Source organism: Cupressus sempervirens, chromosome 4 (genome assembly GCF_028749045.1).
Source record: "Cupressus sempervirens isolate cs-2001-9-10 chromosome 4, ASM2874904v1, whole genome shotgun sequence".
In the NCBI taxonomy this organism is placed as follows: Eukaryota; Viridiplantae; Streptophyta; class Pinopsida; order Cupressales; family Cupressaceae; genus Cupressus; species Cupressus sempervirens.
Window position 1 is genome coordinate 491,182,898 of NC_143121.1, and position 27,660 is coordinate 491,210,557.

Here is a 27,660-nt window from a genome sequence, read left to right on the forward strand (position 1 = left end):
CCCGTATGTTTTTTATATAAGATTTGATTCCGTTTGCTATTCACCTCAAACAATAGCCATTTTGTCACGCATTTGATGTTCTTCAGTGATGTGACAACAATACTAAATACCTGAGTGTTTTGCTTAGTAAAAATTGCAAAGGAGAAGTAACTGTACAAATTCTAAAGATAACTTACATGATTAAAAAAAAAACGGAAAAACCTTTGCTTTGGGCAGACATATATGAACCTAAAAAATAATTTTACTTTTCTTCAGTGACATGTAATAATTCTAAACATACATAACAACTAAAGAACCTTGACTTAATCTGCAAGACTCTGCAAGAAAAAATTTCATGCGCTGCTACATTTGACCAGTGGAATGCTGCTCCGCAGGTGGTCTAGACCTTTCAGTATAGCATTAATATGCATTCTCTTCATCCCAAAGTCTTTGTTCTTTCCCATTTAACGCAACTGGAATCAAGCAGCACAGGAGGAAGTCCTGATGTTGAGCAATTATCTTTTCAATATATTCTCAGCCCGTCTAGTTAGTCAATACAAAAACCCGTTGAATCACCGAGAGCATTCATGGCAGAATTTTAAGAAAAAATCATTTTAAACTTGGGAGGAAGCCCTTCCAAAATTTCTCCTAGAAAAATCAATGAATTGCATAACACCTGTCAAGGACATTGTATCAAAGCCGACTTCATTTCAAGTAAAGAAAATCCACAACAAAGGCAATCACTTGCATAGGAAGTTCAACCATACTGGGGAACAATCAGCTGCAATTCATTATTTACTGAAAGAACACTGAGCTTCTGTTCAACATAAAAAGACATGCATCAGCAGCTGGGTGTAGACATCACCCATACAGAATACATTAAATGCAGGGAAAGTGATGATCACAGAAACCATTTACTGTAGGATACGTACTAGTTCGTGTGCAATTCATTTGTTTGTTTTTCAATACCCTTGACTCTACATGTATGAACTGTTTGCTCTTTCCGCAACAAACGAACTGGTTTAATCATCATATCAATGTCATCAACAGGGAATCCATCATTACTAAATAAATCAGTTTGTGATCTTTTCATCGAAGACATGGCTCCATTGGCTAAGTCAATATCATCGACACCTTCCTCTGATAAATCTAAACTGATAAATTCAGCACACTCAGGCATCCTTGGTGGCGATTCAAGTGCTATTTGCTGTTCAGAAAGCAACCTGAGCAATTTAGATGCCAATTCACTTACACCCAGATCATCTGCTACAAAGTAGCGTCTTTTAGCAATAGTACCACTCTTGCGCCTGCTTGAACCTTTGGGCTTATCTTTCTTCTTTGGGTGATGAAGCTTGCAAGATAACCTTTCTAGACACTCTCCTGTTGTGGCATACTGAGGGCATACATGCGTGTGCTTTTTATTGCACTGTTCAAAGAGAACATTAGTTTTCGACTGCTATAATTGAATGACAGAAAAAGTAATGTTTAATCCACATGCAAGAATTAAAAAACCAGATTTTATGGTAAATAATTATCTTAATGTGGAAAATGAAATGTAGATCACAATATGACAATGGTGACACGAATATGAAAATTAATATTAAGTCTTGAAACAATGAAATTTTATCCCGATCTTTGCTATTCTGCTCAAGGGAGATACCAAACGCATAAATCAACATAACAAAACAGGATTATTTGGAATGCACAAGACAATGTTTATACAAATCTCTTTAGACTTCCATTAGTTTGGAAGTCTCTGAAATTCCCGTCTTTTGTCCCCGTAACCATCCTCGTAGTACAGGACCTACAACATTTCTTCAATAAACAACAAAAAGCTCAAGATAACCATTATTAGATTACTGCACATGATGTTTTTGAAGCCCACAGGTGACATGTCCCCTATTTCGAACGAAATTAATAAATAGTATTTGTTAACGCAGGCCTGACAAGTTTTAATTTAAGAGGCAGTTAAAATAATGTAATTAAATTTATTAAGAGAAAGTGTTTTAAAACACAATAAAATATAAAAGAATTTATATTAAAACTAAAACTTAAATTAAGAAGTATTTTTAAATTCTAATTGCAGGGATATTTGATGAACGGACCAAATTAAAAAACTGTTTAAGAAGAGGGCATCGAACCTCTTTGTTATCTTGATTTCTGTTAATGCAGTTAAATTTATATCAGATTTATTTGGATGCAGATGACTTTTAAATCAGGCCTATATTCTTTAAGGAATCGATATCTTAATAACAATAAAATCTGTGTTCAAATCTGAGTAATTTATTTGTCTTCAACTCTGAAGCCACTGTTCAGATGTATATGAGAAAGCATTTATTAGTTTTGATGCTTCTCTTGGATGATCGGGTGGGTATTAATATTGTTTCCAAAAGACATATCGTGAAGGGACATGTCTCATGTCTGCGCATGACATGACTTTCTAACATAAACAAATATTAGTTATTACTCTAATCTGATTTGTTAAGACTTGGTCAACTATTACCTATGCCAAGTCACCCATCTGCAAGTGATATTAGAGCTCATTACTCGATCTAAAACAGGCTCAACATGAACGATCATTACCTGATCTGTTCGATCAATTCATAGGTTTTTGTTAGTAATTGTCTTGGTGGTTGTACTCTAGTATTTATGGTGAAATGTAATGTCCCCTTCTCGAATTGGGATAAAATAATATTAAAATAAATATATAGCTAATAAATCTAATATGATATAAAAACAAGTGTGCAATAGGAAACGGGAAGCAATGCAAACTGGTAGATCACTTGACCTTTTCAAATTGCACAATCAGAAGGAAGATGTCCCAATAGGCTCAGTAGGGTCCCAAGCACTGAATGGGACAATGATCCTTCACTAAATATGTGAAATTGAAATGGGAAATGATAATGAGTACCTAGATCAAGATAAAGGGCTTGCTGATTCAGATCTAAACATTGAACAGATGGAGTTTCCAAAATACCTATAAGTCTTCATCTGAGATCCCAAAGCTGTAACCTGTCTTTCAATCAAATCTGAGCCTGATCACGAGGGTATAGGGCAGCTGAACTCTGTCATACTGAATGGAACATTTTGTAAACTAGGGTTCTGCCTTAAAGTTGCAGGTATAATTCAACTATTCTTGATCTGTCTTAAAAAGTTTTGGTAGCTCTATAACTTGTTCTTGCACACAAAAAAAAAGAGAAGGGAGGTTGGATATAGGGGTTTGCCTCAGTCAAACCCCTGTTAATGCATCAGTTTTGAAAATGTAATGAAACTGCATAAAGGAAAGATGAAATAGAATCTAGATTTGTATCGTGAATAACCTCATACCTCGATGACTCAATAGGGAGTGCAACAAGGGCATTATCCTCCTCCTTCAAGATATCTTCATGATGGAGACACTTTAAAAGAAGGACAAGCACCACTCATTAGAAGAAATGTTAGTTACTCCTCTACCACAATATCATCCTGAAAGAGGGAGGTATTGAAATGAATAGAAGGTGAGGTATTATGAGGGGAATCATCATCTTTGCAAAAGGTATTCCTTGTAGGGGAGGCTCATATTAGGAGAAGATTTAACAATCCTCAAGCCTTCTCCACAAAGAAAGATGAGAGAGAGGTTAAAAAAACATAATCTTGCACTAGTGTGTCCTTATGAGAAGCCAAAGTAACATCAGACGTATTAAATTGATTCTTTTTTAGTGCTAACATTATGTAAAGGCAAATTGATGGATGTTGTTTTATCTCAAAATTAACGCAATGATTTCGTGACAATGTCCTAAACAACTTTCACAACATCAAAAGAAAGAAATGCATACAAATCAAGGAAAAGTAACAACAATAAAGGAAATAAAAGATGTACTTTGACAATTCAAGAGATAACAATGCACAGTTTTTATGTCTTTTGTCTAGAAATGAATGATGATGGCATGCAAAAATCAAATCTAAAACTACAAAATCAGAAGTGGATATGTTATGAGTTGGGTTCACCAAAATGTACAGTAGGAAATGGGAAGCAATGCAAAGAGGTAGATTACTTCACCTTATAAAATTGCACAATTGATAGGACAATGTCCCAATAGGCTTAGTACGGCTCCAAGCACTAAATGGGGCAATGACCCTTTGTTAAATATGTAAAAGTGAAATGGGAAACGCTAATGAGATATGAAATGCAGATTAGAGAATATGTTATGTATTACCTGGATCTAGATAAAGGGCTGGCTGATTCAAATCTGAATATCGGACAGACATAATCTTGAAAATACCTCTATGTGTCCAAGGGGTTTAGCTTGGTTGAAGCAATGAGTTATCATTGTGGAGACCCTGGTTCAAATCCCAAGAGGGACATCTTTGTGGAATTTAAAGTTGCAACTCCTAGTCTTCCAATTGTTGTTTGTAGTGTGGTTGCTTGTAAGGAGCTTGAATAAGCTTGGAAGTCTCATGTTGTTGCTCAGATGAGCACAAGATTTGTAAACGATTTCAATATATAAAACAAACCTGTAAGTGTTGATCTAAGATCTTAAAGTTGTAACTTGTCTTTCTGTCAATTCTAAGCCTGAATTTGAGGGTATATGGGGCTGAACATTTTGTACCTACGATCAGAGCAGCTGAAACGTATTGTACCCTTGGTTTCTACTTGAAATTTGCAGGGATGCTCTGATTGTTCCCGATCTGTCCAGAAAAGTTACTGTACCTTTGTAACTTGTTCATGCACACAGAAAAAGGGGAAGAAGATTAGACAAAGGGATTTGCCTCGGTCAAACCCTGTTTAGGCATTGACCTTGAAAATTTAATGAAATTATAGAAGGGAAAGATGAAATAGAAGCTAGATCTGAATTGTTAATTACCTCATGCCTTGATGACGCAATGCCTTTTTTAATGTAATCACTAGTGTTAATGAAATAAATTGAACACCACAAAAACCCAAAAGGAAATCATAAAGATAAGCCTTGAGCAGTGAATGTTGTAGTTTGCCATGTGTCATGTCCCCTCTTTCGCTCTAGTTCTTTTGGCGCCTCATTAATCTATCTCCGCATCTAGATAGATTAACGGCATTACTAGTACGGATGCCTGCCAGTCACAAGGGAAGATTTGTCTTAAGTTTGTCATTTAATGTATTAAAGTACTTTAATAAAATTACTTTATGTTTTATTAAGGCATTCACTTTATAAGGTGACTTAAGTGACTAGAAGACGAAATTGGTGTTTTATCCCACATCTCTTATTCCAACACTTTTCCCTCACTTCGAGGTTATCGATAAGAGACTTCGTCTTGGGAAAGACAAACAAATATATGCTATTATTCAAATCTAAATCAGGTTGCTTCAATGTGACTGGATATTTTCCGAAGGACGAAACCCCTAAGGAAAGTGGAGAGACAAGACGAAAACCTAGTGGCTCACGTTATAATTACAAAACTAAGGCTTCAAATTAAAGGTCTGGAAGGTTGCTCAAGAGCTTTAGACAACATACAGGTACATGGATTGAGCGCCCAGAATACCAGTTGAGTTATAAAGTTTGGCAACAATCATTGGATTCATTCTATTGGCAGTAAGAAGGCTCACTTTAATGTAAGTTTTGTCCCTTTGGTATCAAAATACGATATTAGTGTTTGCTGGTGTCAAACAAGTAGCAGAATAAGGGTAGCAAGATTGGAGGACGGTGTCTCAAATTTATACCGCAGTGCAGTACTGTTATCAATATTGGCAGTGATGGCAAATGAACTCTAGTAAGTCTGCATGCAAGAGATAGTAGAATGCGACACATAAATCAGTGGGTTACTTCTCCAGTACACGGCATTCTCTCTCTAACTGACAGTTACATATATCGGGATTAGCATCACGTCAAGGGACGTCGTTCCAACCACTAGCGTCAAGGCAGAGTTAACCAATCGGATGGGTAGAGGAGCGTCTGGTGTTAATGATCTTCCAATGAAATCAGTGCCGACAGTGGTGTGTTTGATGTTGATATCTCTGAAGGAAATAAGGAGGGGTATATCACAGTTGAGCATTACTGCCGCGAGCTTCTGCAAAACCAGTTTCCACGTCTTGATATCGTTCTCTTGATTTACTGCAATCATTTGTATTTACTGCGGCATTGTTTAGCAAGCAAAAACGTATGTATTTACAGATCATGTTTGATTGTTTGTAAACAGTGGTAGATGTATAAATGAGTTTAATATATAACTCGACTTTGCTCGAGACGTGTTCTCTGTAATTTTGGTATAAATCCTTCTTGTCAACGATTACACCTTGGTTCCATTCTTCAATTTGAGTTGGCATCTGATCAATCATTTCCCTTTCCCCGAAGTTATACATTTCAGAGGTACCTGAACCTTCTTACAGTTTGCACTCCAACTGTTTGTCATAATGTCATTAGTCAAATTTTAAATTTCTTCGTTAAAATATAAGCAGGAATACTACAGTGGTATCAGAGCTACAGGTCCTGCCATCTTGTGTGCTGAACAGGAAGTAAAATGACAGCTGGGTGCAAAGAAAAAACCTTATAATTTCAGTCACCTCCAACTGGAAAAAGCAAGGTCTTCTGAACAAATTGATATTGAAGAAAGTTATTCAATGGATGAGGAATTGGTTTTTGGAACAGGTGATCAAGCTGAACAAACTAAACAGGCTGATTGTTTTGAACAAGCAGAACAGGTAAACAGCATTCAAATGACACATAATGAAACTGAACCGACAGGGAAGTTAGGGAGACATAGTGGGCTATTAGATATGGGCAGAATAACATAGCTGATGCTCTTCAGCAACTTGCAATTAATATACAGCAATTAACCCCTATTAATAGGAAAGCCTCGAGCCATCACAGTGGAGGTAACAGTGTAGCTAGATTACCCCGAGCTGTTCGGGCTACCACACATAACATTGGCAGGCCTTTGATGCCAGTGTTTAATGCAGAAGAAGAGGCAGCACCATCAACAACACCAAATTTACTACTGGACAATGTTATGGCAATGTATGATGAATGGGATTTGTTTTCTGATCCTATTAAACAGAATATGTCCTTTGTCCAATATCTAAATCAAAAAAGGGAGTCAGATAGATAGTAGCAAGATAGGAGGCCTAGAGCACCAAACAGAGACCTAAAGCATGCTATGAACAAATTATTTCTCCCTACTTTTGATCGCAGCAATAAGACATCTGCGAGAGCTTGGATTCACAAGCTAGACATGTACCTAACTCTTAAACCCATGTCAGAGACAGAAGCCATCAGATTTGCTACGATGCACTTAGAGAGCGGCATATGATTGGTGGCACCACAGGTTGGTTACATAAGATCATGGTCTCATTACATCATATGAGACTTTCAGCCCTAAGCTGATTACTCGCTTTGACAGGAAGGATATAGAGGTCTATTACAACGATTTGGCACAGCTATGACAGGACGGATCTCTAGATGATTTCATTGACTAGTTTCAGCAGATCTCAGTGATGGTTCCTAACATGACAGAACAGTGTAAAGTAATTTTGTTCACTAAGGATTTGCAGGATAGATATAGAAGTTTGGTTAAGGTACTTAAACCAAACACTTTGGATGAGGCTATTAAGATCGCACACGATCTAGAGTCACCCTCTTCGTTATTACAACCTCCTAAGAAGACATATAACGGGACCTCTTCTTTCCAAGGAACAAAAACCCAACATAATACTACACCTCCTAGGATGGACTTTGAAACATGGAATGAACTCAAGAAGAAGAAGTTATGCTTCACTTCCAGAGAGTCATGGACGTCGGATCATAGATGCCTTGGCAAAGGCAAGATACATTATGTAGAGGTACTTTCAAAGGAGGATGAACAGCAGATGGGCAGCGATGTTGAGGGCAATGATGAGGAGAAGAACGAGGATCAACCACCTAGAGGGAAGAATAAGGCAGGTACTCAGGGGCAGCCTCCTATCATAGCATCACTTTCTAGCAATTCCACAGGACACCCCTTTCGTTTGAAAGAAATTGTTAGGGGACAGCGTATTATATGTCTCTTGGATACAAGTTCCTCGCATAACTTCATAAGCTCACGATGGGTTACCAAGAGGAATTTACAGATTGATGACATACCTAAGTTTGAGGTTAGGGTGGTAGGAGGTGAGAGATTGAGATGCGCATGGAAGGTGTCAAGACTTTCGATTCATTTTGATAATTTCCTTCTTGAGGCAGATTTTTATGTGGTGGATTTAGATGGACTAGATGCCATGTTGGGGAGACAGTGATTACAAACCATAGCCTCCTATCATAGCATCACTTTCTAGCAATTCCACAGGACACCCCTTTCGTTTGAAAGGAATTGTTAGGGGACAGCGTATTATATGTCTCTTGGATACAAGTTCCTCGCATAACTTCATAAGCTCACGATGGGTTACCAAGAGGAATTTACAGATTGATGACATACCTAAGTTTGAGGTTAGGGTGGTAGGAGGTGAGAGATTGAGATGCGCATGGAAGGTGTCAAGACTTTCGATTCATTTTGATAATTTCCTTCTTGAGGCAGATTTTTATGTGGTGGATTTAGATGGACTAGATGCCATGTTGGGGAGACAGTGATTACAGACCATAGGCAGATATACAGTTGACCATGAGAATATACAGTTGGAGTTCTTACAAGATGGCCGACAGGTGATCCTCAAGGCTATGCCAGAAGGGGAGCCCAGGTTGATAACAGCTCACAAGATGGAAGTCATTTTGAGGCACGATGATATCAAGTGGGCGACATAGTGTTTCATCTCTTTTCAAAAAACACGGGATACAGGACAGCAATACCATTGTGACATCCAGACAGTGCTTGACAAACTTAGGAGGGATTTTAAGAATTAACCCCGGGTATTCCACCAGATAGAGGGTTTAAGCATATAATTGAGCTAGAGGAGGGCACTAAACCCGTCATTACCACTCCTTATCGTCAACCCAAGCATTACAAGGAAGAGATAGAGAAGATGATTAAGGAACTGCTAGATATGGGACATATTAGGCCCAGCTCCAACCCTTTTGCCTCTTCAGTGGTGTTGATTAAAAAGAATGGCACTTTTGGATGTGTATCGATTACTGCGCCCTTAATAAGAGGACCATTAAAAACAAGTATCCGATTCCCCGCATTAATGACTTATTGGATGACCTTCATGGAGCTGTTTATTTCTCGAAGATAGATCTTTGATTGGGATACCATTAAATACGAGTCTGAGAGGAGAATGTGCATAAGACAGCTTTCAGATGCCACTACGAACACTATGAGTTTTTGGTGATGCCATTCGGGCTCACTAACGCACCAGCTACAGTTCAATCATGCATGAACCACATCTTTAAATGGCAACTATGAAAGAGTGTGTTGGTCTTCTTTGATGACATCTTGATCTTTAGCAGGACTTGGGAGGAACATTTGCAACACCTAGATGAGATCCTTAGCCTCATGGAAGAACACTCTTTTGCAAAGGAGTCTAAGTGCAAATTTGGACTAACTGAGATTCTTTATTTGGGTCACATGATTGGTGCGGAGGGAGTTAAGGTACATCAGGAAAAGATACAAACAATCCTTGATTGGCCACCATCGAGAGATGTATCTAAGTTGCGGAGCTTCCTTGTCCTTTGTTCTTATTACAGGTGATTCGCTAAAGGTTTTTCCCAAGTAGCAGCCCCCCCTTACCAATCTGACATGGAAAGGGGCATTTAGATAGACAAAGGATTCAGAGGCGGTCATTGATAGACTGAAACAGGTGACGAGCACGTGCCCAGTTTTGGCACTTCCTAATTTTTCTAGACGCTTTGTTTTGGAGTGTGATGCTTCAGGAAGTGGAATCGAGGCGGTTTTGATGCAAAACCGACATCCCATAGCTTTTGAGAGCAGGAAACTTAGGGGCAGCGAGCTATTATATTCTACCTATGATAAGGAAATGCTAGCTATAATGCACGCTTTAGCCAAGTTTAGACAGTAATTGGTAGGAAGTAAGTTCACAGTAAAGATTGATCATAACAACCTACAGTACTTTCTAGAACAGGAGTTGAATGAAAGACAGCAAAAATGGGTTAACAAGGTTCAAGCATATGATTTTGACATTGAATATGTCAAGGGGAAAAATAATATAGTTGCTGATGCACTTTCTACGAGACCCCCAATGATGGAGTGTTGCGCCATTTCCGAGATTTCAGCAAATTGGAGGTCCCAACTGTTAGTTGAGTATTCTAAAAAATACTCACGCTTGTCAAATTAGGATTGTCTACTTCAGGATGATCGCTACAAGGTAATGAATGATATTATATATTATAAGGATAAAATCTACCTAGTACCAAAATCTAAACTTAAAATGAATATTATGCACACTATACATGATGCACCTTCAGCAGGTCACCTAGGGTTTTTAAAAACCTAACGGCAAATTAGAGAGAGATTCTCATGGAAGGGGCTTAAAGACGATGTATTGCAACACGTTAGAGAGTGAAAAACTTGCCAACAGAACAAGTCAGAACAGAGCTTCCTAGTAGGTTTACTTCAGCCTCTCCCTATTCCAACTCAAAGGTGGGAGAGTATCTCCATGGATTTTATTACAAGGTTGCCGAGGGTCCAGGGCAGGGACTGCAATTTTGTGGTAGTAGACAAATTGACTAAGTTCACGCACTTCTTTGCTATTGCAATAGACTGGTCAGCCTCTCAGGTGGCAGAGTTGTTTTTTCGAGAGGTATTTCGTCTTCATGGATTACCTAGGACTATCGTGAGTGATAGAGACAGCAAGTTTCTCAGCACCTTTTGGCAGGAGGTTTTTAGACTGGCAGGTACCAAGTTGACACCCAGTACTAGCCATCACCCGCAGATGGATGGTTAGACCAAAATAGCGAATTAATAAATGGGTGGAAGGGTATTTGAGAAACTACACTGCAGATCAGCAAATTGACATTCATCCATCATCCACCAATATATCATCCTCCAATGATGATTACTTAATCATAACTCACGAATACCTCGAACCATCAAAGCGAAGGAATTCATTCAATACCAATCAAATGGATAACAAATGCAATCATATCTATACCAGGGTGATCTGTTTTAATCTCAGACTACTGTAGTATAAAGCAGCGGTATTGTTGTGTGGGGCAGTCAGATTATATGCAATCAGAAATATGCTTGAATCTAAATATCCATACATACATCAATATGAAATTCTGTTATAATCAATCATGTGGCTAAGGACCACAAGGCCACTTCTTGCTGATGGTTAGGATAAAGACCTGACCCTCAGCCTAGGGTTGAGGATCAATATCACCCTGTTGCAGCTCCCCTACTAGCCCCACATCGATCAGTTGAAGTGAAACAATTATAAATGGGAATACCTCAAACCATCAAAGCGAAGGAATTCATTCAATAACAATCAAATGGATAACAAATGCAATCATATCTATACCATGGTGATCTGTTTTAATCTCAGATTACTGTAGTATAAAGAAGTGGTATTGTTGTGCAACACACTCAGATTTTATGCAATCAGAAATATGCTTGAATCTACATATCCATACATTCATCACTATGAAATTCTGTTATAATCAATCATATGGCTAAGGACCACAAGGCCACTTCTTGCTGATGGTTAGGATAAAGACCTGACCCTCAGCCTAGAGTTGAGGATGAATATCACCCTGTTGCAGCTCCCCTACTAGCCCCACATCGATCAGATGAAGTGAAACAATTAAAAACGGTGAGAGGAAGAGATGGAGGGTGTTAATGTTTTGTAGCTTCTTTCGGATAAAGCTCATATATATGCCTTGAAATTACAAGGCTTATATATATTTGTAGCTTCTATGGACACATGCCTCTTAAATGTCATATACATATATGCCTTGAAATTACAACAGCATTAGTACATTTACATCTTCCATGAAAATTTAAACATGGTATCAGAGCAGATTCGATCTCTTGGGATAAAAGATTTCAGAAAAAATAATGTCTATAATGATCTTCTTAACCTGAACTCATGTGATTGGAGCCACAATGGATGTATTCACCCACATTAAATCAAGACATGACTAAATGATTTGTCCCATCTGCGGCATACTGCAGATGGTCTAAGTGGGTAAAGTAGGCACGATTATTCCACCTTGCGTGTATGAAGGTGAATGGTCTGGCCTAGCAGCAAAAAGTGGCCGGATTCATACAAAATTTTAACAAATCCGATAGCTTTCTTTTTAGAACTTCGCTCTGCTGTGGCTTGTCTCCTAGATTTGTTAATCGAGATTTGGGCTCATCTCCACAATTTGGATCTCGACCTTGGCGGTTGGTTGTACAGTTATAAAGCCGATATTCCCAAGGCTTTCTTTGACCTGATTCACTCTTCAAACAAGCATTAACATCTTCAGACCAAGTTCAATTCGACCGAATAGGATTTCCTAATCAGTGAATAAAATACGTTGCCAATATTCAGAGTCGTCGAGTCATAGTGGAACAGAAGGAGTTCAATAAATTTATATTATTTAAGGAGCGCGAAGTAAACCACAAGAAATATCATCTATTCAATAAATTCATTTAAGCGGTAATAAGCATTTGTGATTATGATGGTTGATTAAGATGTGAATTAACTTTGGGAAGTAAGAGATGATTCATTCTCACAATATGGACTGCCGATTGAGACACGTCAAGTATGAATAGTGAACCATTTGAGAGTCACAAGTTTATCGATGAAGGTCTGAAGAATTATACTAGGTTATTGGAATTAAATAATACGCAAAGGTGCAGTGATCATAAAACTGGAGAAAGGTTTTTCTGAACAGGAATACTTGAGATGCTCAGAAAATCTAAAGGGATTCATGTTAGTCTACAAATGCTGAATAGGTGGTTGCTGCTTTAAGGGGGCACTGGGATTATTCCTTCGCATCTGCATGGCAAATTATATCATTATTGAAAGGTGGACGAGATGTACACGTGAAAGGATATAAACGTGTAGGACAAACCGAATAAACAGCAATAGTCCATACATGCAGATTTTGAAAAGGTACATGGACCAAACGGGAGTTAAAATTCCTAAATGCCAACGTATTTATACATGGACGGGACAAAAGGAATAAAGGTATCGTATTACATGGCATATAGTTTCATTTAAATGAATTACCGAGGAATTGGAGTTGTTGATCAATCATCTAAAGGTATGATATATTATCTAAATAACATTAATCAACAGATGTGTGATCATCATTATTCATGCTTATGACTCTTTATTAATCCATTTATATAGAAAGATATTAATGTACATTTATGGAAAATAGTTAAGAGGATAATGTAAATGGTTATCTGAATTTGATATTATTAAAACAAAAGAATATTTCACAAGGGGAATAGTCGATGGTGTTGGTATGAGAGGAGATTGATAATCTCCAACTAACACAAACATATAATCACTTCTAATGAAATAAATAATTGTTTTCGGCTACAATAAAGTCTAATTGATGTTGTAGACAAATATTTATTTGTATTTCTATTTGAGCCATTTTCCTTGATCTTTTCCTCCGAGAATCTTATTACAAGAAAAGGGAGATTGATATCCAATTCAGAGGGAGTCTAACATTTCTTCAATAGTGTAAGAATTTCCCTAAGGCAATAATGCAACGCCAAGATCTAGAAGCACAAGAGAGACCAGAGATGATCAAATGAGAATCTCAATAATGATCAAATAATAATGGATTTTAGATGAATACATCATAGAGAGTGGGTGCCTGTATATAAAGGCAATTGATATGTACAAGAATCATACAAGAGATAAACATAACAACTAAGCACATGTCCACTAAGATTGGATTATCCTCCATGGTACATGAATGTACATGCAACAATGAGAGGATAAGAATAGAAAAGTTTATCTCATAAAGAGATGTAGTAGACAACATGTGCTCAAATAAGATGTGAACTATTGTATTGTCAACATGACAACTCATATGAATATGCCAACTCCTAGGTGTCTACATGACAACTAATATGAATATGCATTAACCTAAATAAAGTGTAAATAGTAAATACTTATTCACACCAACACCCCCCCTTAAGCTCACAAGAGCTAGATAATAATGCAATATGGGTCCCAGCTACTAGGGCATGTTAGGTACCTATGCAAAAACTGCAAGTGCAAAAAAAAGATGCGATGCAATCTCTCATAAAGCGGAGAAAGAGGAAAAACCGTCCCCCAAAAGGAGAGATAAGTACAATAAGAGAAAATGAGAGAGAAGACCTCATGTAGGAAAATATCTCCCCCCACCCATAAGATAGAATTAGTGGAAGAAAGACCAAGTAGCCCCCCCTCAATGTAGAATGTACACCTATTGTAGATGCTCCAAGCTCGATGTAGAAACTGCTCTATGAGTGTAGAACAACATTCCTCCCCTTAGGAAGAAACATAACCAAAGGTGTATCAATGAAACTTCCCCCATCTCTAGGAAGAAACCTCAAAATGTATGAAATCTCTGAAACTTGCTCAAGTGCCCCCATGTCAATACTGAAAGGTGCCTCCTCCAAATCATGTGTACTATGCCACTCTGCTGAAAAAGACAAATTAGGATCAACTGAGGATGAATGTTGAACATGTATCAAAGACTCAAATGTCTCCTCTAAAGAGAAAGTGACCTCCTCCAAATGTTGTATCAAAGTATCCACCATCATGTCAACTTTGAAAGACTGATCAAGTAGAGAATAAAGATGAGGGTCAGCACTCACAACAACTGAAGAAGGATCATCTTCACCAAAGAGAAGATGACTATCACCAATAGTGTCTCCCAAATCTGCAATGTAGTACTCCACAAACAAACTAGAAATGTTTGGCAAGTAGTCATCCCATGGAACTGAGTCTTGAAGGCAATGAATATGTTGTTGCACTGAATCACCTAAATCTATCACTATGTGAATGCAAGCATCATCAAGAACAACAATGCAATATCAATAGGAGGAGAAACAATGGATGGCTCAAGAACTTGATCACATGTGAGAATACCCAATTCCAAGTAGCCAAAATCCTCCTCAAAGTCTGAATCAGCAGTGGAAATGTGATCAAAATCTGTTTAAGAATCAATGTCATCATCATGAGCAAAATCTGAGTAGTATAGCTGAGATGCATGATCAACCACCCCCTGTAGCAATGACCTCCTTAGTCTTCAAGTCTCTGATGAACATGGAATCAGGTGTGAATTCCACACTCCTTGTATCCCCATGAGTGAGCTAATAGATGGAAAGAAGGTTGTGACTTAGGTGAGGTACACACAACACATCTTTGAAGTATCCCTCCCCCTTATCAATAGTTCCTTTCCCAATCAGATTCATGTATGTTATGAGTGCCCGTCAAAAATAGGTGGAGTATGACAAGGATCAAATGATGAAAACATAGACTGTGAAGATGCCATATGATGAGAAGCTTTTGAATCTAGAAGCCATCTCCCTAAATCATGAGTCGTAGTAGCAAGTAATGCTTGATCTTTTTGCCTTGTGATCCTTTTCATTATCATAATCTAAAAATGAAGAACAGGATGTAGTAGTCATTCTCAAGGATAGACTTATTTTATTCTTCTTGAGAAGATCCTTGAGTTCATCAATTTCTTTCTTATAGCAATAATGTTCTTCATGTCCATTCTTCTTGCAATATGCACAAGTTTTATTTTCCTTCTTGTTGAAGTTTTGCCCATTCTTATTATTGTTAGAAGAAGTCTTGCCTTGAGTCTCATCTTGTGGCTTAGGCTTCCACTGCTTTTGCTTCTTATTGGAATTCTTACCCCTTTGGTCTCCTTGATTTCCTTGATTTCCTTTATTAGCTACCAAGGCCTTGGACTTAGAAGACTGGAGAAATCCCATACATACCACCTTTTCTTGTTCTAAGACCAACATTCTTAATGAATCAAATGAAGGCTTAGTGAAGGCATCATCCCTTGTCAACTTGTGGGTATTATAACTTGAAACAAAGGCAGCATACTCGGGAGGAAGATGAGTCATGATGTGTGTGATCAACTTCGCATGCTTAATGGGTTCACCACAATAATTAAGTTGTGCCCTATACACTTCTACTTGAGCAAGATGCTCCTATATGGTGTCAAAGTTTCTATGTTCTAATTGGAGAAGGCTATTCTCAATGATGTAGGCCCTTTCTTCATCTACTTTCCCATACAAGGATTCTAATTTATCCCAAGCTTCTTCTGCATTCTCATTGTTTCTGATGGGATATTTGACAGGATCTGAGACATGTTGAAACAAGGTTCCCAAAGCCCTATCTCGCTTTTCAAGCCAATCATTTTGTGTTTGACTATCAACATCATCAGCAGGTTTTATTGCATTGTCATTTACATGGATAAATAACCCTAATCCCATCAATTTTTCTTCCATTTTTACTTTCCAAGTAGCATAGTTATGAGATGTTATATTTGCAAAACCCATAATGCAAAAGAAAGAGCACAATATCAAAAGAGACAGAAGAACACAAGCCACCCCCTCCCCTTTTCACTCAATCAAAGAATCCCCCCCAGAATTATTTGGTACTTTATATTTAGTACATGTACAATATTCACTTGTCAAAATGAACCAAAGTGGACTTTTGATTTTGATGGTTACAACAGAAATGATGAAGCTGTAGAAGACTTGAGTACATAAGACACCAAATCTATCAAGGATCTAATCAATTACAAGTGCCAAAATAGGCCAAAAAAGACCAAATGTACAATATCCACTTACAATGGCTCCACACTGATAACAAATCTGGAAAGTAGACAAAAAATCATGCACTTTAAAAAAAAAAAACAGCATCTGAAAATGTCTTTGTATGAGCTCGAATGAAGCCTCTGAAGTTACAAAACTAAGGATTGGACAAGAACAAGCACCAAAGGACAATTTAGGAAATGTAGGGAAAAACTGAAAAATGAGCTCCATTTGGAGCTCGAAAGAGTGAGTTATGTTCTCTTAAAGTCAAACGACCAAATTGAAAATCAATATGGTGAGGGGGTTCAAATTGAAATGCCCGTTGATGTCATCAAATCATGAGATTCAATTTGACAATTTGGGTCCCATCAATGCTGTTAGAATAAATAATTATTTATTCTTTTACTTTAGGTTAATGCATCTATTTATTAGTTGTAGTCTAGGAGTTGTTGACAACACAGGAGTTTGTTCCTATCTAGTCATACTTATCCTCATTTTGGTCGAGGATATCCCACCTTTTGTGGACGTACATTGAGTTGTCACACTTATCTCCTAGCACTTTCCAGCTTGTTCTACAAGCTTCCTTGAGGCCTTTATATTTGGGCTCTCCTATTGTAATTTCATATCTTTTTAAGGCATATTGTATAGCAATACATTTTCTTTGTTTGCAATATCTTCTCTCTCAGTCCGTTTAGTTTTTCCAAGCTCCACCTCTTCCTTCTTTGGTTTCCCTTCAGCAGGTTATTTGCATGCAAGTGATCTTGGCGCACTGTGAAGTTGGTTTTCATCAACTTTTACATGGTATCAGAGCCTCCCTACTGCTGCTTAGTTGAAGGATTTTTGAAGTTGCGATTCGGAGACACAAACCCTAGTTTATTTGTGATTTTTTTTCTTCAATCCAGGGGAAGAGCGACTTTTTGGAGCACTTTGGGCCTAAACGGACACTACCATTGAGTTCAGAAGACTGATTATAGTCAAAATTCATATAAAACTTTTCGATTTTGGCTTCCATGGCATCTAGATATTTTTTTTAACCCCTCACAAGCCAGTCATACGGATTGTACGGAATTTTTGTGCAAAAAAAATAAAAAATAAAAATAAACGCAGCAACAATGCCACCGCGCCACCGCTGAGCCACCCATGCACAACGCAAGCACTGCTGCAATCGACCGCACCACCGCGGCGACACCATTGTCAACAGGCCACCAACCCACCACCCCCGCCAACTAACAACCAGCAGCGCCGCCATGTTTTCCTCCCAAGCACCACCACCGCCACTGCCTGCAAACCCCACGTGCTGACGCCACTCTGCAGTAACATTACGTCAGCAATCCGGCTAGTGACGTCATTTCCCGGCATCCACATCAAAGTTTTCCGGCCACACGTCAGCATTTTCCGGCGTGACGTCAAGCTGATATCATCACCCTTGCCCCACTTGCTGGCATCATTTTCTGGCCTAATGATGTCATTTCCAAGCTGCTGACGTCAGCAAACCGGCAGCTAGAATTTTTTCCCAGCAACATCTAGTTCACGGCCGTATAGCCGTCAAATTTTTTGCCTTGACTGTATTTTTTCAGTGAGCTAGTCTTTTGGAGCAGCAATTGATTTTTTGGCCATAACTTGAGCATACAGATGTCTTTCTTTGATCCGAAAGAAGCGATGGAAAGCTGGCTCAGAGACGGAGACAATGATTGTAATGTCCCCATTTTAGCAGTTGACCAAGTGTGTGCGCGTTAGCCTTGTTCTACATGGTCCCGAGGGCTAACGAAGGGTTTAATGGGATCTTGGAGTGTTTTGGCCTAGTCATTTCCAGTTTGGGCCAAAACGAAGTTGATTTACTCAGTTTCAGGCATACTTACTATTTTTAGTAAGTCGGCAGGACACAGTGCAGGTCAATTTTGGGGATTGGATTCGATACTCCTCGGTGAGAGCTTTCCGATGAGCTATCATTCGTATTATTCGGAGTCCGATTGCTAATACATTTTAATGCCTGAAGTTTTATTAAAGTAACGTCTAATTTAATTGTAAAATATTAAAGTGTTACTTTAATATTTATTTTATGGTGATGTGTACCCAAGGGAGACATAAGGGGTATTTTAATATATGTTTTATATTACACATCTTTTATCCCACATTGCCCATATGAGTTGAGGGGACCCGTGGGAATAGAATAAAAGGAAGCATTTGTGGCTTCATTAGACAGGTTGAATATCAGAAGAAATTGGTGTGTGAGTTGCAGTTTTGTTCTTGGCATTTGAGGACGTCTATCCTCTCTTGTAACATTCTAGACGTCATTCCCTTGGGGTTTGGCCTTTGGAATTCTTTCTTATTGGCTTTAGTATCAGGCAGTTTAGTTGCATTTCCGGCTATAGGCAGATTTGATATTTTGCTCATATCTTCTTCACTACTTGTCCGACGCTTATGCCGCTTGGAGGGAATGGTATTATGAAGGTAGTGGACTGATTGGAGGACAAAGTATTGTAGCAGCAAGTTCGTAAGCATGGGCTGGAGTATTATGACAATATTGCTGAAGTAATTAGTGAGTTGATAAATCTGCCATGTATTTGGTTTTATGAATTCTGAAAATAACATTTTATTAGCAGCAGTTCATTTCCACTTTGCATATTGTTGTAGTTTCTCTCTTGTTTATGTTGTATGATACCAATTCCATGCACGAAACACAACAAACAAATCAACGTTTGATTTCCAGAGTTATAAGGGGTTTTAAGAGGTTGCATGCAAACTGTTTGACAAAATTCATTTCAGCAAATTGGTTTAGTTTTATGGGACATCCAGGGGTGTCCATTACAGTGGTATCAGAGCTATAAGTCCTGCCATCCTGTGGAGGTCTTATAGGGAATTTGGAACAGCCGGATAGAGGGAAAAAGTAAGTAAAAAAAACACAGGCTAAGCATTTATGTTTGAGCATGCGACAGGGGTCTTATAATTTTCGCGATACCAGAGCAAGACAAAATAGGATTTCAGACTTGCAAAGCAAACAGTCTAGTACATCCGTGCAGGGGGACATTGAATTCAACCATACAGACACAGAGGAGATATTCTGTGATCAGGACAATAATATGGGTGATCGAGATGACAGGAATACAGGATTAGGCGGAGGCAGAAATGCTGGTCCAGATCAAGGGGAGGTACTGTTCTGACAGTTACTGGATACATTAGAGCAGGGGCAGCGTATGCAACAGGGGCAGCGTATGCAGCAGGAGCAGAATAGGCGAATGGACATGATGTTGCAGCTCATGGCTAGACAGATGGGTGTCAATATTAATTCAGGTGATGCCAACAACAGAAACAATAACAACGAGGGAAACAATAACAACGGGGGAAACAATAACCATGAAGGCCAAGGCAACAACAATGGTCCTGAGAATAACATTAATGGTAATAATGGACACGGCAACAATGGGAATGAGGCTGATAACTTTAGACACGTTGCACGCCCAGCACGGACTGTGAGCTCGAGACCTCTTCTACCCACTTTTCCACCCAGAGATCCGGTTCATCCAGTAAACGAACCGCAGATTACCGAGTTACAGGATCAGTTCAGGAGGGACTGGGAGGCTAGTGGACCAGAGTTTCAGGCAGATATTTCTCTTAGAGATTATATGGACTTGAGGATGAGACACATGCCTAAAGCAGGAGGGAGGAACCAAAACTTTGAGCTGAGGAAGAAAGTTGGAAAACTTTCTTTACCTTATTATGATGCTTCAGGGAAGATGACTGCACGAGCTTGGGTGCAAAAGGTAGATACATACTTGCAGCTTAATCCTATGCCTGAGGAGGAGGCTATCAAGTATGCGGCTATGCACTTGGATGGCGTTGCACATGAATGGTGGCATCATGGCATGGTGACTTTGGGGCATAATCAGATTACATCCTATGAGGAATTCACCGAAACATTGATTGGGAGATTTGACACTAAGGATCCCGAGTTACATTTCAAGGAGCTAGCACAGTTAAAACAGTCAGGTTCTGTGGATGCTTACATTGCCGAGTTTCAGCGCTTGTCTGTACTTGTTACTGATATCTCTCCTAGGAGATTGGTGGTGTTATTTTGTGATGGTCTTGCTGATCCATTACGAGGTTGGGTGAAGGGACATGATCCACTCACGTTAGCTGAAGCAACTAAAAGGGCACGAGATTTAGCCCCTTCGGTATACAAAGGAAAAAACCATTCAACAGATTCTTCCTACCGCAAGGACAAAGACAAAAAATCATTTCAGAAAGAGTATAGCAAACCCAAAGAAGGATCAAAAGGACTAGACAATGAAACCTTGAATGAACTTCGAAAGAAGAAGCTGTGCTTCCATTGTAGAGAGCCTTGGGACTTATCTCATAAATGCTCTCTCAAGGCTAAGGCAAATCAAATGGAGTATTTTTCAGCAAAAGAGTCAGAGTCAGAAGGGGAGGATCAGCACTCCGATTCAGATGAGGGTAACACTATAGAGGAGAGCAACATTCCTAAGGATGATAGATTGTTGGCACGCTTGACAGGGGCCCAAAAGGCAATCACATTTAAGGTCAGGGGTACTATCCAAGGGCAGAAAGTGATATCTCTTATTGACACTGGGGCTACACATAACTTCATAGATGCACAGTTGGTAGCCAGGAGAGGGTTACAGACAGAGGAGCATGATGGGTTTAGAGTCATGGTGGCTAACGGTGATAAGTTATTATGCACTCGGAAGATATCTAATCTTCGCATCAGGTTTGGAGATGGCTACGAGTTGGAAGATGAGTTCTATGTTGTGGACATGAGAGATTATGATGTCATCCTCGGCATGACATGGATGGCTTCACTAGTTGAGTTCACACTCAATCTAGCGAAATTGGAGATGAGATTCCAGCATGAGGGGAGAACTGTGGTACTTAGAGGGCTTTCAGATGGAGGTTGCAGAATAGTGTCCTTGAGGAGAATGCAGAGACTTTTTCGTCATGATGACATAGAGTGGGCAGCAGAGTGCCACATTATGCCAACTTCACCAGAGCCACAAGAAAAAAGTCATCCACTAGATGTCCAAAAGATACTTGATAGACACGCTAAAGTATTTAGCGATATTCCTCATGGGGTTCCTCCTGACAGAGGGATGGAACATGTTATTGAGCTCGAGGAGGGAGCCAAACCAGTTATGATTACTCCCTATCGTCATCCTAAGAAACACAAGGATGAGATAGAGAAGGCGATTAAGGATTTGTTAGAGATGGGGCATATCAGGCCCAGTAAGAGCCCTTTTGCTTCAGCAGTAGTATTGGTAAAGAAGAAGGATGGGACAATGCGCATGTGCATCGATTACAGGGCACTGAATAAGAAAACAATTAAAAATAGGTATCCCATTCCTAGGATTGATGAGCTGATTGATGAGTTGCATGGGGCATGCTTCTTCACCAAAATTGATTTGCGATCCGAATACCATCAGATCAGGATGAGAGCAAAGGACATTGAGAAAACAGCCTTCCGATGTCACTATGGCCACTTTGAGTTCATGGTTATGCCATTTGGTCTAACCAATGCACCTGCTACATTTCAAAGTTGTATGAACCAGGTATTCAGGAAGCAGCTGAGGAGATTTGTCTTGATCTTCTTTGATGACATCTTGGTCTTCAGTAAGACCTGGGAGGAGCACTTACATCATCTGGAGGAGGTGTTATCTATTCTGGAGAGAGAGTCATTGTATGCCAAGGAATCTAAATGTGAGTTTGGCATGACTGAGCTCCTTTACCTGGGGCATATCATTAGTGCAGATGGCGTTCGGGTTGATCCCGAAAAGATTAGAGCTATTGTAGAGTGGCCTACTCCCACAAACCTTACACAGCTTAAGGGATTCTTTGGTTTATGTGGTTTTTATAGAAGGTTTGTTAAGGGATTCTCACAGATTGCTACACCCTTGACAGATCTTACCAGGAAAGGAGCCTTTGTGTGGACAGGGGCAGCACAGAGGTGTTTTGAGCATTTCAAGCAGGTAATGTCTTCATGTCCAGTTCTAGCTCTACCGGAGTTCACAAAGCCTTTTGAGCTTCATTGTGATGCATCAGGTGATGGGATTGGAGCAGTATTGATGCAGGAGAAGCATCCCATTGCATTCGAGAGTAGGAAGCTCCGAGGAGTTGAGAAAAGTTATTCTGTCTATGACCGGGAGATGTTGGCCATAATGCATGCATTGGCCAAATTTCGATCATATTTGGTAGGTGGACGTTTTGTGATCAAGACTGATCACAACAGTATTAAATACTTCATGAGCCAGCGTGATCTTAATGACCGGCAACAAAAATGGGTGACTAAATTGCAGGCTTATGACTTTGACATAGAGTTTGTCAAAGGTAAGAAAAATGTGGTGGTTGATGCCTTATCTCGGAGACCTCACTTATGTGCTCTGGCAGAGATTTCAGGAGATTGGAGAGATCGGATTATAGCAGAGTATGTCGGAGATGCTTGGGCTTCTGGATTGATTTCAGGTACCATACAGGATGATCGCTATGAGGTGATAGATGGATTGATCAGAGTTCAGGACAGGGTTTATTTGATTCCGTCATCACATTTGAGAGAGGCGATATTGAAGGCATTTCATGATGCACCCACAGCAGGACATCCGGGGGTCTTCAAGACCTACAGGCAGATCCGAGAGCGGTTTTCATGGAAAGGGCTCAAGGATGATGTTCAGAGGTATGTCAGGGAGTGTATGGTTTGTCAACAGAATAAGGGAGAACACACATTTCCTGCAAGTTTATTACAGCCCTTGCCCATTCCTGATAGGAAATGGGAAAGTATTTCGATGGACTTCATCACTGGTTTACCACGAGTGCAGGGAAGGGATTGCATCTATGTGGTGGTGGACCGCTTGACGAAGTTTGCTCACTTCTTTGCTATTCCGTCCACTTACACAGCAGCACAGGTGGCAGATCTTTTCTTTAAAGAGATATTCAGGTTACATGGGCTGCCCAGATTCATTGTCAGCGACCGGGATAGTAAGTTTATGAGTGTTTTTTGGCAAGAGTTGTTTAGGTTGTGTGGTACAGGTCTTACACCTAGCACTAGTTATCATCCGCAAACAGATGGGCAAACAGAGATTGTGAATAAATGGGCGAAAGGATATTTGAGGAACTATGTAACTACACAACAAAAGGCTTGGATCAGATGGTTGCATATGGGAGAGTATTGTTATAACACCACTTATCATATGTCCATCAAGATGACTCCTTTCATGGAACTCTATGGTTATGAAGCACCTAGCTTCATGGATTTAGTTTTGGGGGACAGTAGAGTGCCCAAAGCCAAAAACTTATTGCAGGATAGTCAGGACATCCTGAAAGTGCTCAAAGAGAATATACAACAGGCCCAGAATCAACAGAAATTGTATGCTGATCAGCACCGAATAGAGCGTAGCTTCGAGGTAGGGGATATGGTTTACTTGAGGCTACAACCATATAGACAGTCATCGCTCAAGAAGAGCGGAGCTGAAAAGTTGAAACCTAGATTTTATGGTCCCTACAGGGTGATTCGCAAAGTGGGCAAAGTCGCCTATGAGCTTGAGCTTCCAGAGGGCAATCGAGTGCACAATGTGTTTCATGTGTCTAGGCTTAAGAAAGCCATTGGTCAGAGTGTAGTGCCTTCTGCAGATTTACCCCCTTTGGATGAGGAGGGGAAGCTTGTGTTAGTACCTGAGGCTATTGTGGATACCAGAGAGAGGAAGCTTAGAAACAGGATAGTGAAGGAGTATTTGGTCAAATGGAAAGACCTGCCGGAGGAAGATTCTACATGGGAGAGTGAGCAGGTTATTCAGCAGGCTGGACTGAGATTGCTTGAGGACAAGCAATTTCAAGGGGGGCGGACTGTAATGTCCCCATTTTAGCAGTTGACCAAGTGTGTGCGCGTTAGCCTTGTTCTACATGGTCCCGAGGGCTAACGAAGGGTTTAATGGGATCTTGGAGTGTTTTGGCCTAGTCATTTCCAGTTTGGGCCAAAACAAAGTTGATTTACTCAGTTTCAGGCATACTTACTATTTTTAGTAAGTCGGCAGAACACAGTGCAGGTCAATTTTGGGGATTGGATTCGATACTCCTCGGTGAGAGCTTTCCGATGAGCTATCACTCGCATTATTCGGAGTCCGATTGCTAATACATTTTAATGCCTGAAGTTTTATTAAAGTAACGTCTAATTTAATTGTAAAATATTAAAGTGTTACTTTAATATTTATTTTATGGTGATGTGTACCCAAGGGAGACATAAGGGGTATTTTAATATATGTTTTATATTACACATCTTTTATCCCACATTGCCCATATGAGTTGAGGGGACCCGTGGAAATAGAATAAAAGGAAGCATTTGTGGCTTCATTAGACAGGTTGAATATCAGAAGAAATTGGTGTGTGAGTTGCAGTTTTGTTCTTGGCATTTGAGGACGTCTATCCTCTCTTGTAACATTCTAGACGTCATTCCCTTGGGGTTTGGCCTTTGGAATTCTTTCTTATTGGCTTTAGTATCAGGCAGTTTAGTTGCATTTCCGGCTACAGGCAGATTTGATATTTTGCTCATATCTTCTTCACTACTTGTCCGACGCTTATGCCGCTTGGAGGGAATGGTATTATGAAGGTAGTGGACTGATTGGAGGACAAAGTATTGTAGCAGCAAGTTCGTAAGCATGGGCTGGAGTATTATGACAATATTGCTGAAGTAATTAGTGAGTTGATAAATCTGCCATGTATTTGGTTTTATGAATTCTGAAAATAACATTTTATTAGCAGCAGTTCATTTCCACTTTGCATATTGTTGTAGTTTCTCTCTTGTTTATGTTGTATGATACCAATTCCATGCACGAAACACAACAAACAAATAAACGTTTGATTTCCAGAGTTATAAGGGGTTTTAAGAGGTTGCATGCAAACTGTTTGACAAAATTCATTTCAGCAAATTGGTTTAGTTTTATGGGACATCCAGGGGTGTCCATTACAATGATGTTGGTTTTATCACATTCCAAATTCATTTGAGCTCCCATTTTTGGCATCAAAGTAGAGGCTTTTGTTTCCTCCTTCTCTACATCCAGAATCCAGGTTCTTTTCTCAGTTTTCATGCTTTTTATAGTTTTTTTTTTGGTACTTGAGGGATATCTTTATATGTTGTTTTGGGGGGGGGTGCATTTTCTTTTTTGTAATTTACTTCAGAATAAGACCCTTCTGCTTCCGTCTTCTCTCAATGTCGGATCCATCTGTGACCCGGCTCATGCCACACAACTATCACACCTGGAAGGCACAAATGACTAGACTTATGGTCATGTCTAGATGAGAACCAACCTATCATAACGTGCCCTTTTGAGGTTCTTCAACACAAGAATAAAATGGATGAGGCCATGGGATTGATTGCACTGAACATCTCAGATAGTCTTATGTTTCACTTGGATGGTTTAACCACTTTGAGGGCTACTTGGCTAAAGTTCCAGACTTTGTTTGGCACAATGAATGAGTTTCGGGCACTTCAGCTTGATGCAAAGTTGACATCTTTGACACCTGACAACTTTCCCACCATTGAAGACTTCCTAATGAAGTTCAAATCTCTCCGTGCAATTTTGCAGGGATATGGGAAAAACAAGACAGATGATGAGTGTATCTTTTTGATACTCTTCAAGTTGCGAGGACAATATCAGATCTTTTCTTTTACTTTCTACTCCACTATGGATGCCTTGGGTACCAGACATCAAATGCCTTCTTTTGAGACATTTTGTGATCAGTTGACACCGAAACAGTCCAAGATTACTTAGATGGATTCACTTATAAGTTCACAGTCACAAGCATTGCTTGCCAAGGATACACGGGAGCAGAAGCCGAAGCAAATATCTAATTCCTCCTCTCAACACTCTACTGGTACATCCTCTTCTTCTAAGAAGAAGGAGAAAAAGAAAACTGAGACTCCTACCTGTTCCTATTATCAAAAAAGATCATGATGAGTCACATTGTTTTCAGAAGAGATTTGATGGCTATGAGAAACCAATTGCCGAGTTGCAAGTTCTCCTTTAGAAGAGCACTATTTCCTCTCCATCCTCTTCTACCTCACAAGGGTCTTCTTTTCAGGCTTCTTCCACCTCTTCGACATCTACACCGGATCTTGGAAAGGGTCATGCATTACGAGCTTCCATTACATCCCCTTCACAGGTCCCTTGGATACTGGATTCAAGTGCTTCTCACCATATGACATCTTCTCAAGGTGTCTTCTCCACTATTGAGGCTTCTCCCATTCCTCATATTCTCATGGGGAATAACACTGCCCTACCAATCTGCGGGAAAGGTTCAGTTCGCATCCAAGATGGTATATTCAATGATGTAATGTATATTCCATCTCTGTCTGCAAACCTTCTCTCGATTTCTCAGATTACACGTAGTGGATCAGGGAAGACAGTTGAGTTCACTGCTGATTTAGTCTTCATTCGGGATTGTGCAACAAGAGGTCTTATTGCTACAGGGGCAATTGATCCTTCCACTCGTCTCTACACCTTCTCACACTTTGGTCCACCATCTCCATTGTCGGAGCACACTTCTCTTTCGCAGGAGCATCATGTGGTGCAGTCAGGATACTTGAACCTTTGTATTGTTCCTGAGATCCTTGTTTTGACTTCCACACCACATCCAGTTAAGGTTTTTTCTCTTCAGCAGGATTCTTCTTCTACTCTGCCTAATCCTCCAACTCCATTCATCGAGCCTCCAGGTGCACCTGTTGCAGATTCTACAATGGGCATTCATGACAGTGTCATCACACCTGCCTTGGGGATTCCTTTTCAAGATCCTCATATTTTCTCCTTTGAGCATCAGCTAGGCCTTCCAGTTTTCCCTCTCATTCAGGGGTTCCCTTGTTTTGTTCCCTTGTTTCCGCCACATTGGAGTTCATTGGTTCGGTTATTTCTCCAAGGGCTCCATTATTTTGGGTGGGCTTTGTTGTCTTTTCTATCTCTCATAGAGGGGCTGGTTGCACTTATGGTTTTGAGAGAGTCTCTTGAAACATTTCCGGTGGAAGTTGTCCTTGGGGGGCCTTGTTGA

General features: G+C 39.7%; 1 protein-coding gene across 2 annotated transcripts in view; it reads right to left on the reverse strand.

The window, feature by feature from the left end:
* Positions 1-223: 223 nt before the first annotated feature.
* The window catches only part of LOC149562091 (uncharacterized), a 48,189-nt gene continuing 20,752 nt past the window's right edge, over positions 224-27,660 (reverse strand). For both annotated transcript variants that reach the window (XM_089825629.1, XM_089825628.1), the window contains exons 10-11: positions 912-1,405; positions 224-796 (exon numbers count right to left, since the gene is read on the reverse strand). In XM_089825629.1, the coding sequence (XP_089681755.1) occupies position 796; positions 912-1,405 (495 nt within the window). In that variant the 3' untranslated portion in view covers positions 224-795. The remainder of the gene's footprint in view (positions 797-911; positions 1,406-27,660) is intronic.